The following is a 15533-nucleotide window of genomic DNA, read 5'->3' on the forward strand; positions in this document are numbered from 1 at the left end:
CACCAGGCACTCCTTGGAAACTCTATGGGGCAGTTCTACTCTGTCCTATAGGGTTGCTATGAGTCAGAATCAACTCGACGGCACTGGGTTTGGTTTTTGGTTTAATAAGAACAGGAGCCCTGGTGGTGCAGTGGTTAAGCGCTTGGCTGCTAACCAAAAGGTTGGCAGTTCAAACCCACCACACACGCCACAGGAGATGTGGCATTCTGAATCTGTAAAGATTACAGGCTTGGAAACCCTATGGGGCAGTTCTACTCCATCCTATGGGGTTGCTATGAGTTGGAATTGACACTCAACAGTAATGGGTTTTGGTGTTTGGTTTAATAAAAACAGCGGGCCCAAGATTACAGAAAACACCAGCTTTTAGAGGAAAGCAGAACAAGAATAGCCCTCAAAGAAAGAAAAGAAATTATCAGATGTAGAAGGAGAAGCACAGAGGATGGTGTCACGGAAGCCGGCTGTATCAGTCAGGTTTGAAAGGTTGCTAAATATTTATCTTCATAAGTGATAAGCTCATAGATAACGCCTACTATGAAAAATTCAAAACTTACCCATAAAACATGGTAGGGATATATATAGGCCAATGTCAAAGAAATTGGCTAAGGGTAGTTACATGAAGGCAAGGATTTCTGGCAGAATAGGTACAGTGAATCTGTTATTTCAGGAACTGAAACACTCACCCCACTGGCAGTTCTGATGGGTTTTGCCTTTAACTTGGGGACCAAGATCTTTCGATACTGAGGTGGGACTGCAGCAATGATATCCACCAGGCGGGGCTGTGCTGAAAGGCCATATTTGGCAGCTGTCTTCGTTTTTACCCTGAAAGTAAAGCATCTAGCATTACTAAGATCACAATGTTTCAAGGACAAGTCACCAAAAGGATGACCTATTAAAAAAAAAAAACACCATTAACTCTTGTCATTTCCCTATCCCTTTGCCCGGTGACAACAGTAGCTTTAAGATCTGTGACTATTGAAGAAACAAAAACCCAAAATTCTTGAATGAACAACTTCCTCTTCTCAACCTAGAGTACCAGAAAGGAAACCAGAGGACTACAGAGGTCTAGTTCAAAATACTGCTCCAGCCCCAGAAGACAATTCTAAACTTTTCCTTTCTCAATCTCAGCACTACTGACATTCAGGACCAGATAGCTGTTTGTTGAGGGAGGCTGTCAAGTGCACTGTATTATGTTTAGCAGCATTCTCAGCCTACATTCAAAAGTACCCTTACCCTAGTAGCACTAAAATGTCTCCAGACAATGCCAAATGTCTCCTGGGGGTTTCTGGTTTGGAACCTCTGTCTTAGACAAATAAAATCGAGGAAGGCTATGCAGAGTGAAATAGGAAATAAACTGTGTATTTTATAACAGGGAATATTATATAAAGAAAAGAAGATATAATAAACCACAAAAATACACTTTAACAAGTAGTTATAAAGCAACACTCACGTAACCACAACATGAGTAAAGAAAAAGAATATTACTGGCACTGCAGGGGTCCCTCGCATGCCCCTTCCTGATCATAACCCTAACCCTAAAAGTAACCTTTATCCTGACTAATAATTCCTTTGCTTTTCTTTATAATTTTATCAGCTTTTCATTTCTTTGCGCCTGCTAGCTAAGCCCTAACAGTCACCCTGTCTTCTAATTTAATCTACCTAGAAATATCTGTAGGGTGCTTTCACGATTTTCAACAAACCTTAACTGAAAAAAAAATAAATAAATAAAATAACTGAGTATTGGGTAGAAAATACCAAATCCCGAGTTCTCTGCCACTTCTGTTCTGACACCAAGTTACACATATAGCACTTCTTCCTCTGATCCTAACCTAGGTCAGGGCTCACACATTAAAGAACGCCAGGTCTGCCCAAGGTGTCAGATGCAAGCTTGGGATTCCCCACAGCACTCTCACTTCCGATCTGACCTGCTGGCTACAAATTCAGGGTTTTCCTACTAACCCTTCAGGATGCCAGCCACATGCTTGGGAGTCCCCAGGCCTCTCCTCACTTCTGACCTGCTGGCTTCCACTATTCCCTCTGATTCGGTAATCACTAGAACAACTCACAGAACCCATGGAAAGTGTTATTACAGGAAAAAAGACATGAATGAAAAAACACATAAGGTGAGGTCTGACAGGGTTACCAAAGCGGAGCATCTATGTCCCAAAGAGGGATGCACTACCCTCCCACATGCATTAATGTCTTTCATCAACCAGGAAACCTGTGGAACGTCTGTGTCCAGAGCCTTTACTGGGGCTTCATTATGTAGTCATGGTTGATTGAATCAGTCCACCTCCCCTGACGCTAGCTGATATTATGAGGTGGTCTTTCTGGCCTGGCTAGCCCCACCCAAGAGCCATGTCGTTAGCTTAATTTCTCATGTGTGGTCTGAGGCCTATAAATAATGAAGGTACCTCAATTACTCAGGAAATTCCAAGGGTTTAGAGTTATCTCTCAGGAACCAGGGACAAAGAACAAGTTCTTTAAGTAAAGTTAATGTAAAGCCCACGAGTGCCTAACATGTGCAACAAGTACTTGGCATATCAGAAGGTATAAAATATAGTTCTTCACTTAGTGGACAGGTATGCAAAAACTAACTGTGTAAGTGATAAAACACACACACGACAATGAATACTTAGATTTCAAGAAAGGAACTCAGAGAGAGAAAGAAGACATAGAGATGACACTGGGGCAGACAGGCCGGTTATATAAAGATTCAAAAACAAGAATGCATATATTTTAATAAATATAGGTTAGACCAACTTGACAGAAAAGATTTTCAACATAAAGGTATAAAGTTCCTAAGGTCAGAAAATTCAGTGGAAGCCAGACTGAAAGGCTTTACATAATGGGCTAAGGACCCTGCATTTGACTCCGTAAACACTGGGGATATGCTGAAAGTTTCTGTATAGAGAAGTGACATGTAAAAGCTGAGGTGAAAGAAAATTAATGAAGCACAGAGATGAAAAGAGACCAAAAGTGGAAACTAGTAAAGTAGTCCAGATTTAAGTTTTAAAAGGGATGGACTAGGGAGTTGGTAGTGGAAACAGAAGTGAGTAACATAATGAAGAAAGAATTATGAAAATGTAGACCCTAACTGGACCTAAAGAAAAAGAAGATCCAAAGACAGCACTTATACAATTAGGGGTGTAACCAAGAAAAACAATGAAAAACAGCAAAAGATATGGAAGAAAAATCAGTAAAATACAAGGTCTTCATAGTCAAGAGGAGACAATTATTTACTTCTTTATTCACTTAGCAAACATTTACTTAGCATAGCGTTTCAAGGAAAGGGTAAAATATTACAGCAACAGAGAACAGGGTCTAAAAAAGAGGAGAAAGAGTATTTTCATTAGAGTAGATTTACATATAGTGAACACATGCTTTTAAAAAAATAGATGCAGAGATGAAAGACCACTGTTATTTGAGAGTGTAGCAAAGTCAAAGCTGAACATGAATGTGGACAGGAAGTAGATGAATGTGTCAAAGAGGTTCTAAAATAGGGAAGGGTTAGATTAGAGCAAGGACCCCAAAGGAGCGGATTTCCTGGCAAAGAGATATTTCTTCCTCTGAAATAGTATGGAATAGAAAATGGATGTAAAGTGGTGTAGCACAGAAGATAAGAGCATGGCTCTGCAGCCAGATGGCCCAATTTCAAATCCTATTTCTGCCAATTACTTGTCATTTACCCCCGCAAGTTATTTAACTTCGCTATGCCTCAGATTACTCCTCTCTCAAATGAAGGTGCTATCAATGCCTGCCTCAGACAGTTTTTGAGAGGAGTAAGTGAGTTAATACATGTAATCCACTAAGGACAGTGCATGGAATATAGTAAGTACCCAATAAACTTTAGAAGTTAATAGCATTATTTGGATATGAGGCTATTTTGCCATAGAAAAATAAAAAAAATAAAATTTTTTTTTTTTTTTTAATAGGATAGGGAAAAAAGCCTAAAGAAGACAACTGGTGTTAGATAATCTATAAAAGAGATCTACTAGTACCTAAGAACAAGATTGCCCCCTTAACAGATCCACTTACTTATTGAGATCGATGTCTCTCCCCTGTTCATGGGCTTCAATCAGTTGTTTAATAACATCTCCTATGGTCAGCATCATCAGCTCAGCAGGGCTCAGGTCCGCTGAAAAGAAAATATTCAACAGTGTAAACATCATATTACTCACTAAAGATTTTTAATCTTATTCATAAGCAGTCTTTCCTTCCAAAATCATTCCAAGTATGCTAAATGAGTAGCTCAAAAAGACAAGACACTAAACCTCTATGTTTACAATTCTGATCATATCTTTGGTCTAATTTAAAACAAACCTAATTTTATCTATACATATGGGAAGAGTTCACTTTAGGAGCTCATACACTACAACTAGCATAAAAGATACTGGTAAAGACCAACATGAAGAGGAAGAACCTACAAAATGCTGACAACAGCAGGGCTTACTACAAACAGCCACCTAGCTGTTGTATTGTTTTATAAAAGCACATACATACAAAGTAGTGTCAAAAGATTAAGTTATCAGCTCAGAGTTAAAGACCTAACTAGTAAAAGAACCAGAACTAGTTTCATACTCCATTATAAAACACACAGGAAAGAACCAAAGTAGTTATAGTATTTTCCTTTTATCTCCAGATCTGTAATTACTAGTATTTGTATAATACTTTAGAGTTCATGAAGAAAATTTAGATGTATTATTTCTCAGAGCAGAGGGCGGTAACTAGGACAGGGATATTTGCCTATTCCATGAGGATGCTACCAAAGGGTGGAGTTGGAACTCAAACCCAGGTACCTGCAGAAGTAGTATCGCAAAGCAGGGACATGGGTTCTACACCTGCCTAAGGATCTTAATGCATCACTAAGATATTGTCCCTCTACCATCACTACCTTCTCCTGGCAACTGGTGCCCTCTTCTCATCTAAAGGCAGCTGACATGTTCTTATACGACCTCACCACCCCAATCACAGCTGACTGGTACGATGATGGGCACTTATCCAAGCTAGGTCAATCTGAACTTTTTTTTCATCAAAGCAAAAAAGTCAGTCTCTCTCCAGTAACAGGAAGTGTGGGATATCAGCTTGGGAGCTGACAGTAAGCACAAGTCTTGTCTGTAGTGGAAGGTAATGTGCAAAGATAATGAAGTCATCAGAGAGAAGCACAGAAGAGAAAGCTCTGGCAGTTACGAAGCCCCTTCATTTATTTTATCTCACTTGAAAACCTCACAACAACCCTTTAAGAAGATACTGTTATCCCATTATACAGATGAGAAAAATGAGGCTAAGGCAAGCTAAGGTAACATTGTAAACAATACAGTTAAGACACAAATTCAGGTCTTTTCATCACAACTTCCATGCATTTTCCATTGTACCACATTGCCTCTAACTTAACAAGGCAAGGTTAACACATATAAAACAATCTGAAAAAAAAAGTTCACCTATAATCAAAGGCTAAATGCTTTCCAAGTTATGTAACTTGGCACTTCAGAGTTCTGTGAAGGTGCCTCAGGGTCCATGTAACAAAGGTAGGGCTAGTAATGATGGTGGAGGAGGAGGAAGGGAAAGAGAGGAAAAGAGTGGTCTCTTTCCCTCATTTCAACCAAAGCAACTCTACTTTCATTTGCTTATATACTGAGGTTCTGCATAAGAATTTATTTGGAGAAAAGAGATTCAATGATTTGAGTACATCAAGAATTAACTGGAAGAGTAAATTAGTACAAAAAGACTCTGTGAAAGAAATGGCACAGGGGTCTTCAAAGAAAGGGCAGAATTTGGACCAGCAAAACAGAGGGCAATCCAGAGGAACTACCTATCTCTGTATGAAGGACCACTGCCTAACTAGAACAAAGGCTTTCTGACAGGGCTTGGTTAAGAAGAGGTTAGTGGCTGGTACATAATAAATGCTTACAATTGTCCACTCAAATGAAGTATAGAGGGCATTGGTGGGGAGGCAAAGGCATTTAAATGAAATGCAACTGACAGTGGTAAACTGCTCAAATTTGGGAGTAAAAAGATGAAAGTACTGTTTAGAGAATATTTTTTGATGGTTACAAGAATGCAGAAGGAGGGAGGGAGAGGGATTTTCACTAATTAGATAGTAGATAAGAGCTATTTTAGGTGAAGGGAGAGACAGCACACAATACAGAGGAGGTCAGCACAACTGGACTAAACCAAAAGCAAAGAAGTTTCCTGAATAAACTGAACGCTTCGAAGGCCAGCGTAGCAGGGGTGGGCGTATAGGAACCATGGTTTCAGGGGACATCGAAGTCAACTGGCATAATAAAATCTATTAAGAAAACATTCTGCATCCCACTTTGGAGATGGCATCTGGGCTCTTAAATGCTAGCAAGTGGCCATCTAAGATGCATCAACTGGTCTCAACCTACCTGGAGCAAAGGAGAATGAACAACAAAGACACAAGGTAATTATGAGCCCAAGAGACAAAAAGGACCATATAAACCAGAGACTACATTAGCCTGAGACAAGAAGAACTAGATGGTGCCCAGCTACAACCAATGACTGCCCTGACAGGGAACACAACCGAGAACCCCTGAGGGAGCAGGAGAGCAGACCTCAAATTCTCATAAAAAGACCAGACTTAATGGTCTGAGACTAGAGGGACCCCAGAGGTCATGGTCTCTAGACCTTCTGTTAGCCCAAGACAGGGACCATTCCCAAAGCCAACTCTTCAGACAGGGATTGGACTGGACTATGGATAGAAAATGATACTGGCGAAGAGTGAGCTTCTTGGATCAAGTAGACACATGAGACTATGTGGGCAGCTCTTGTCTGGAGGAGAGATGAGAGGGCAGTGGGGGTCAGAAGCTGGCCGAATAGACACAAAAAGAAAGAGTGGAGGGAAAGAGTGTGCTGTTTCATTAGGGGGAGAGCAACCAGGAGTATACAGCAAGGTGTATATAAATTTTTGTATGAGAAACTGACTTGATTTGTAAACTTTCACTTGAAGCACAATAAAAATATATTTTTTAAAAAGATGAAAGTACTGTTTAAAGAAAATAAGTATATTATCAGTACAAAGAATGATTCAGAAAATAAAAAAGAATATACACAATCTGCAATACTAAGTAAAACGCCCTTGAATGGCAACATGGGAAACACACACACACAAAAACACCCACAAGATTTAAGTTAATAACTTTGATTTCAGGCTCCATTCTGTCTCCCAATCCCTGCTGGTTGTGTGAGCAAAACCACTGGAAGAATTGCTTTAAATAATGTATATGAAAGCCAAAGTACTATTCAAATATTCGTTGTTGATGAAGCTAATGGCTAGAATAATGAGAAATAAACAAATTCAAGGGGTGATTTCTGAGACCTAACAGGGCTTAGTGACAGATTAAGCTAGAAATGTACAGCTACCTGGCCTGATAGACGGAGAAGGAGCAAGTCAGAGAGTGAACAGATGACAAATTAGTTTTGACTAGGTAGTGTTTTAAGGAACCAACAGGAGGTAACTTATACACTTGGTGCTGTTGCTTGGAAGGAAAATAAGTGACACTTGACACCAAAAGCCAATATAGCATAGTGGTTAAGGACGCAGATTTTTTAAAATTTTATTCTTTGGAACTATAGAGAACCTGGCCCATCAGCTCCACACTCAATAAATACAATTTTGTGCTGCGAAAGTTACTGAACTCTTTGAACCTCAGCTTCTTCATCTGTAAAACGAATTATTAATATCAACAAATCGTAGCTATTATGATCGCCACCATCTTTAGACAATTGCTCAGATGAGTTTACAGAGATTAGAATAGAACCTTTAAAAGAAATACTTGAAATTGAATCCGTCCTGTTGAAAAACAAAGGACGGAATTGCTCTATACTAATTTAGGAGGCAATACAAATTAGAAAAATTGCATAACTGTTCCACAAAATCCAAGAATTCCAGAGGATTTAATTGTTTTTCTTTTTTAACTTATAGTTAAAAAAAAAAAAGTCAAATATGTCATACAAAAAATCTTATAAGAGTCCGAAATGGCGTTAAATCTATCGGCCACGTTAACTCCTTTGAAGAGTACACCTTAGAATAAAGCTTTTCCTCCCATCTTTAAGCAAAAGACACCAAGTAAGTGCCAGAGAAGAAGCAAGCAAGACTAGGAGCAGACCCTAGGTTTAAATAACACTATAGATAAAACAAGAAGGCAGGGGGCTAGAATCGACAGAGCCCATGTGGCAAGCGACTAGATCAGGCAGCGGATTCCCGCGGGAAAAGTTGGGCTCAGCATCTGACCTCCCGGGCGTTCGCCCACTCCCGACCACCTCCCTTTCGCTTCTTCTCTACCTCCCTCCAACCACACCTTTCCGCTTCTGTCTCATTTCTACGCCGTCGTAATTGCAGCCACCACAGATAAATGTAGCTACCAACTCCGACCTCCGGGAAAGTTGACAGCCACAAAGCAACCCCGACCTGTCGTAAAATGACGGTCAATGTATCGTAAAGCTTTACCCGGGAGACAAGCGCACAAAGCGTGCCCTATCCGGCGCAGGCGGCTTCGGGGCGGGAGGAGGTGGGGAAAGGCTAGGGCCGAAGTGACCCTGCGTGGAATCTAGGCCAGTAGGATGGGAGCATCTGAACCAAGCAGCAGCTTAGAACCTGATGTCAGCTGAACCGTGTATATAGACAACCATGATGAAATCTATAAATATGTTTTCAGAAAAACACACAGAATTTTGCAGAGTTTGGGGGCAGGGCTTGGGATAATATTTTCCTGAAGTCCATCCACGATCTCCTTTGTTCATGGACCAAAAATGAAGAACCAAGCTTGATCTGGGCACTACAGCGATGGGACAAAGCTTTGTATAGTTCCTGCGCCAGGAAGCCTAAGTGAGCGTGGAAGTGGGTGGTCACGAAATAGCGGTTTTGGGGCCGAGGATGCCTCACCTTGAGGGAAGCTGGCGGGAGGGGGATGACCGCGTGGGAACAAACTGTAGCGTGGTGTATATAAATCCAAAGACTGGACGAGACCAGGCAGGAATCAAGTAGGTGCCAGAGGTGAACGGTGTCAAAAACCTAAATGCGCAGGAAACACCAAAAATTGGTGTAATAAAAAATTTAAAAAAACTTTTTTTTTTTTTTAGAATATATTTATTGTGAGTACGTAGGATTGGAATCGAGCAGCATCAAAACCAAAAGTATTCAGAAAGGCTCTCGGAAGAGGGTCAGTGAAAGCAGGTTATATAGGTCATTGATTGTTATGTTAATTTCTTGAATGATAGCATCAAAGCACAGGGCAGGGTCCATTACAAAAACAATCACCAGGCACATACCATACATCCTAAAACACAGCCTCTAGTCAGACCTTGGAGTTCATGCTTCTCCAAACTGGCTGCACACAGATAATTTTCCAAAAGAGCACAATGCCTAAGGCCAAACGGGTCTCCCTTAAACTGCTTACTAGCCTGTTGTTTGACCTGCAGGTGACTCCAGGGAACAAGTTCCTTAAAAATTCAAAAGGATACCTAAGGGCAGTTGGCCTGGTTAAGTCACCCCAATTCCATGAACCCAGAAGAAATCTGGATTCCAGGAGAATCAAAATGATTTTGTTAAAGGTTTGGCGCCAGTTGGTCACCCTGGTTTCAGCTGAACTGTGTACATAGAGAACCATGATGAAATCTGTAAGTGTCTTTTCAGAAAAACACACAGAATTTTGCAGAGTTTGGGGGCAGGGCTTGGGATAATATTTTCCTGAAGTCCGTCCACGATCTCCTTTGTTCATGGACCAAAAGTTAAGAACACTTCTCGTTAAGACAGGAATATGTTGTCACCACTTCCTTACCTCTCACTAGAATTGAAGTAACGACCCAGCTATAAAATACCAAAAATGTCCTGGCCAAGCTTTGTGATATCCCCTCTTGCAAAATTGAGTATTAGTTGTCTTTATTTGTCAAGGAATGCTGGTCGTGCAATGGTTAAGTGCTCTGCTGCTAACCAAAAGATCGGTTCAAACCCAACAACGGCTCCAAAAGAGAAAAACCTGGCTGTCTACTCTTGTGAAGATTAACCTAACCCATTGTTTTAGAGTGATTCCAACTCATAGCCACCCTATAGGACAGAATAGAGCTGCCCCATAAGGTTTCCAAGGGTGTTAAGAGCTTGGCTGCTAACCAAAAGATCCGCAGTTCAAATCCACCAGCTATTCCTTAGAAACTGTGTGGGGCAGTTCTACTCTGTCCTGTGTTGTTTTTGTTAGGTGCCGTTGAGTCGGTTCCGACTCATAGCGACCCTATGCACAACAGAACGAAACACTGCCTGGTCCTGCGCCATCCTTATAATCGTTGTTATGCTTGAGCTCATTGTTGCAGCCACTGTGTCAATGTACCTCGTTGAGGGTCTTCCTCTTTTCCACTGACCCTGCCAAGCTTGATGTCCTTCTCCAGGGACTGATCCCTCCTGACAACATGTCCAAAGTATGTAAGATACAGTTTCGCCATCCTTGCCTCTAAGGAGCATTCTGGCCGCGCTTCCTCCAAGACAGATTTGTTCGTTCTTTTGGCAGACCATATGGTATTTTTATGGAAAAAAAAAAAAAAAAATTTTTTTTTTTTATGGTATTTTTATGGTATATTCAAGGTTCTTCGCCAACATCACAATTCAAAAGTGTCAAGTCTTCTTCGGTCTTCCTTATTCATTGTCCAGCTTTCACACGTATATGATGTGATTGAAAATACCATGACTTGGGTCAGGAGCGCCTTAGTCTTCAGGGTGACATCGTTGCTCTTCAACACTTTGAAGAGGTCCTTAGCAGCAGATTTGCCCAATGCAATGCATCTTTTGATTTCTTGACTGCTGCTTCCATGGCTGTTGATTGTGGGTCCAAGTAAAATGAAATCCTTGACAACTTCAATCTTTTCTGTTTATCATGATGTTATGTTGCTCATTGGCCCAGTTGTGAGGATTTTTGTTTTCTTTATGTTGAGGTGTAATCCATACTGAAGGCTGTGGTCTTTGATCTTCATTAGTAAGTGCTTCAAGTCCTCTTCACTTTCAGCAAGCAAGGTTGTGTCATCTGCATAACACAGGTTGTTAATGAGTCTTCCTCCAATCCTGATGCCCCGTTCTTCTTCATATAGTCCAGCTTCTCGGATTATTTGCTGAGCATACAGATTGAATAGGTATGGTGAAAGAATACAACCCTGACGCACACCTTTCCTGACTTTAAACCAATCAGTATCCTCCTGTTCTGCCTGAAAAACTGCCTCTTGGTCTATGTAAAGGTTCCTCATGAGCACAATTAAGTGTTCTGGAATTCCCATTCTTCGCAGTGTTATCCATAGTTTGTTATGATCCACACAGTCAATAAAACACAGGTAAACATCCTTCTGGTATTCTCTGCTTTCAGCCAGGATCCATCTGACATCAGCGATGATATCCCTGGTTCCACATCCTCTTCTGAAACCAGCCTGAATTTCTGGCAGTTCCTTGTCGATAAACTGCTGCAGCTGTTTTTGAATGATCTTCAGCAAAATTTTGCCTGCATGTGATATTAATGATATTGTTCGATAATTTCCACATTCGGTTAGATCACCTTTCTTGGGAATAGGCATAAATATGGATCTCTTCCAGTCAGTTGGCCAGGAAGCTGTCTTCCATATTTCTTGGCATAGACGAGTGAGCACCTCCAGCACTGCATCTGTTTGTTGAAACATCTCAATTGATATTCCATCAATTCCTGGAGCCTTGTTTTTCGCCAATGCCTTCAGAGCAGCTTGGACTTCTTCCTTCAGTAGCATCGGTTCCTGATCATATGCCACCTCTTGAAATGGTTGAATATCGACTAATTCTTTTTGGTATAATGACTCTGTGTATTCCGTCCATCTTTTGATGCTTCCTGCGTCGTTTAATATTTTCCCCATGGAATCCTTCACTATTCCAACTCGAGGCTTGAATTTTTTCTTCAGTTCTTTCAGCTTGAGAAACGCCGAGCATGTTCTTCCCTTTTGGTTCTCCATCTCCAGCTCTTTGCACATGTCATTAGAATACTTTACTTTGTCTTCTCGAGAGGCCCTTTGAAATCTTTTGTTTAGTTCTTTTACTTCATCAATTCTTCCTTTTGCTTTAGCTGCTCGACGCTCAAGAGCAAGTTTCAGAGTCTCCTCTGACATCCATCTTGGCCTTTTCTTTCTTTCCTGTCTTTTCAGTGACCTCTTGCTTTCTTCATGGATGATGTCCTTGATGTCATTCCACAACTCGTCTGGTCTTTGGTCACTAGTGTTCAATGCATCAAATCTGTTCTTCAGATGGTCTCTAAATTCAGATGGGATATACTCAAGGTCATATTTTGGCTCTTGTGGACTTGTTCTGATTTTCTTCAGTTTCAGCTTGAACTTGCGTATGAGCAGTTGATGGTCTGTTCCACAGTTGGCCCCTGGCGTTGTTCTGTCTGATGAAATGGAGCTTTTCCACTGTCTCTTTCCACAGATGTAGTCAATTTGATTTCTGCGTGTTCCATCTGGCGAGGTCCATGTGTATAGTCGCCATTTATGTTGGTGAAAGAAGGTATTTGCAATGAAGAAGTCGTTGGTCTTGCAAAATTCTATCATTTGATCTCCGGCATTGTTTCTATCACCAAGGCCATATTTTCCAACTACTGATCCTTCTTTGTTTCCAGCTTTCACATTCCAATCACCAATAATTATCAGTGCATCTTGATTGCATGTTCGATCAATTTCAGACTGCAGCAGCTGATAAAAACCTTCTATTTCTTCATCTTTGGCCCTAGTGGTTGGTGTGTAAATTTGAATAATAGTCATATTAACTAGTCTTCCTTGTAGGCGTATGGATATTATGCTATCACTGACAGCATTGTACTTCAGGATAGATCTTGAAACGTTCGTTTTCACGATGAATGCAACACCATTCCTCTTCGAGTTGTCATTCCCAGCATAGTAGAGTACATGATTGTCCATTTCAAAATTGCCAATACCAGTCCATTTCAGCTCACTAATGCCTAGAATATCGATGTTTATGCGTTCCATTTCATTTTTGACGATTTCCAATTTTCCTAGATTCATACTTCGTACATTTCAGGTTCAGATTATTAATGGATGTTTGCAGCTGTTTCTTTTCATTTTGAATCGTGCCATATCAGCAAATGAAGGTCCCGAAAGCTTTACTCCATCCACGTCATTAAGGTCGACTCTGCTTTGAGAAGGCAGCTCTTCCCCAGTCATCTTTTGAGTGCCTTCCAACCTGGGTGGCTCATCTTCCAGCACTATATCAGACAATGTTCCGCTGCTATTCATAAGGTTTTCACTGGCTAACGCTTTTCAGAAGTAGACTGCCGGGTCCTTCTTCCTAGTCTGTCTTAGTCTGGAAGCTCAGCCGAAACCTGTCCTCCATGGGTGACCCTGCTGGTATCTGAATAACAGTGGCATAGCTTCCAGCATCACAGCAACACACAAGCCCCCACAGTACGACAAACTGACAGACATGTACTCTGTCCTATAGGGTTGCTATAAGTTGGGAATAGCTCGACAGTAATGCATTTTGTTTCCGTCTCTACAGAAGCAGACTGCCACATCTTGCTCCCACAGAGCAGCTGGTGGGTTCAAACCACCGACCTTCCAGTTAGCCTTGAAATCCTTTGGGGCAGTTGTACTCTGTCCTATAATGTGGTTTTCAGTTTGACTTGATTTGATGGTATACAACAACAACATCGTACTGTCATCCTAGTATCAGTTAGCATAAGTTATCTTCCTTGATAACATTGGGAAGAATGGGAATTCCAGAACACTTAATTGTGCTCATGAGGAACCTTTACGTAGATCAAGAGGCAGTTTTTCAGACAGAACAGGAGGATACTGATTGGTTTAAAGTCAGGAAAGGTGTGCGTCAGGGTTGTATTCTTTCACCATACCTATTCAATCTGTATGCTCAGCAAATAATACGAGAAGCTGGACTATATGAAGAAGAATGGGGCATCAGGATTGGAGGAAGACTCATTAACAACCTGTGTTATGCAGATGACACAACTTTGCTTGCTGAAAGTGAAGAGGACTTGAAGCACTTACTAACGAAAATCAAAGACCACAGCCTTCAGTGTGGACTGCACCTCAACTTAAAGAAAACAAAAATCCTCACAGCTGGGCCAATGAGCAACATAACATCATGATAAACAGAAAAGATTGAAGTTGTCAAGGATTTCATTTTACTTGGATCCACAATCAACAGCCATGGAAGCAGCAGTCAAGAAATCAAAAGACGCGTTGCATTGGGTAAATCAGCTGCAAAAGACCTCTGTAAAGTGTTGGAGAGCAAAGATGTCACCTTGAATACTAAGGTGCACCTGACCCAAGCCACGGTATTTTCAATCACATCACATGCATATGAAAGCTGGACAATAAATAAGGAAGACCGAAGAAGAATTGACGCCTTTGAATTGTGGTGTTGGCGGAGAATATTGAATATACCATGGACTGCCAAAAGAAAGAACAAATCTGTCTTAGACGAAGTACAACCAGAATGCTCCTGAGAGGCAAGGATGGCGAGACTGCATCTTACATACTTTGGACATGTTGTCAGGAGGGATCAGTCCCTGGAGAAAGACATCATGCTTGGCATAGTACAGGATCAGTGGAAAAGAGGAAGACCCTCAACGAGGTGGATTGACACAGTAGCTGCAACAAGGAGCTCAAGCCTAATGACGATTATGAGGATGGCTCAGGACCAGGCAGTGTTTCGTTCTGTTGTGCATAGGGTCACTATGAGTCAGAACCGACTCAACGGCACCTAACAACAACATCAACAACAACATCTTCCTTGAGAGTCTCCTGTCTTCCATGATAAGACCCTCCACTCTTTTGGTTTTTCTTCTACTCTTAGTCTTTTCTCCTCTTCCTCTGCCACACCTCAAAATGTTGATGTGCCACGGGGGTCACTCCTCAACCTCTACCACGTTGATCTACAGAGCACTATAGCTTTAAGTACCATCTATAGACACCCAGTTTCATAGTTCAGGCCTGACTTCTCTTAGTTGACATCTGGTTAGTTTTGGGTTCCCAATATGCATCTCGAACTGAACATGTCCAAAACAATTCTATTTTTACTCCAAATCTGCTCTTTCCCCACTCTTCCTTATCTAAAGGAATCATCACTTCTTCATTGATCTTTTATCTTATGCCTCCCTTCCAAATATCAAATCCTGCTGACTGTGATCTCCAAATTGTATCCTGAAAACAATCACTTCTTACCCTTCCCTCACCTGTCACTTCAGTGCAAGTCAGCAGCTATTGCAATGAATTAGTGGTCCTCACACTGTTTTTACTCAAGTGCTTTGTTAAAGACTTTTCTAAAAACATCTCCCTTGTTGTGCACTTTTAAGTCAACATCTAGCATTTTTACTATGTGTTTAAATAGTTGCAAAGGATGCAATTTCCAGCACAAATATTTCTACTTTTAAAAGAATTGTATCACTCTTTACATGTATCCATTGGAAATATAAATGTCATAATGATTTGATACACTATTTTGGAAACCCTGGTGGCTTAGTGGTGAAGAGCTACAGCTGCTAACC

The 15533-nt window shown here is 41.0% G+C and overlaps 1 protein-coding gene across 2 annotated transcripts in view; it reads right to left on the reverse strand.

Moving 5' to 3' along the window:
- The window catches only part of ELP3 (elongator acetyltransferase complex subunit 3), a 115758-nt gene extending 107310 nt beyond the window's left edge, over positions 1-8448 (reverse strand). For both annotated transcript variants that reach the window (XM_064272643.1, XM_064272642.1), the window contains exons 1-3: positions 8319-8448; positions 4036-4135; positions 681-819 (exon numbers count right to left, since the gene is read on the reverse strand). In XM_064272643.1, coding sequence (XP_064128713.1) covers positions 681-819; positions 4036-4135; positions 8319-8337 — 258 coding nt within the window. In that variant the 5' untranslated portion in view covers positions 8338-8448. The remainder of the gene's footprint in view (positions 1-680; positions 820-4035; positions 4136-8318) is intronic.
- Positions 8449-15533: the final 7085 nt, after the last annotated feature.

The sequence above is a fragment of the Loxodonta africana genome, chromosome 19, assembly GCF_030014295.1.
Source record: "Loxodonta africana isolate mLoxAfr1 chromosome 19, mLoxAfr1.hap2, whole genome shotgun sequence".
Taxonomy (NCBI): Eukaryota; Metazoa; Chordata; class Mammalia; order Proboscidea; family Elephantidae; genus Loxodonta; species Loxodonta africana.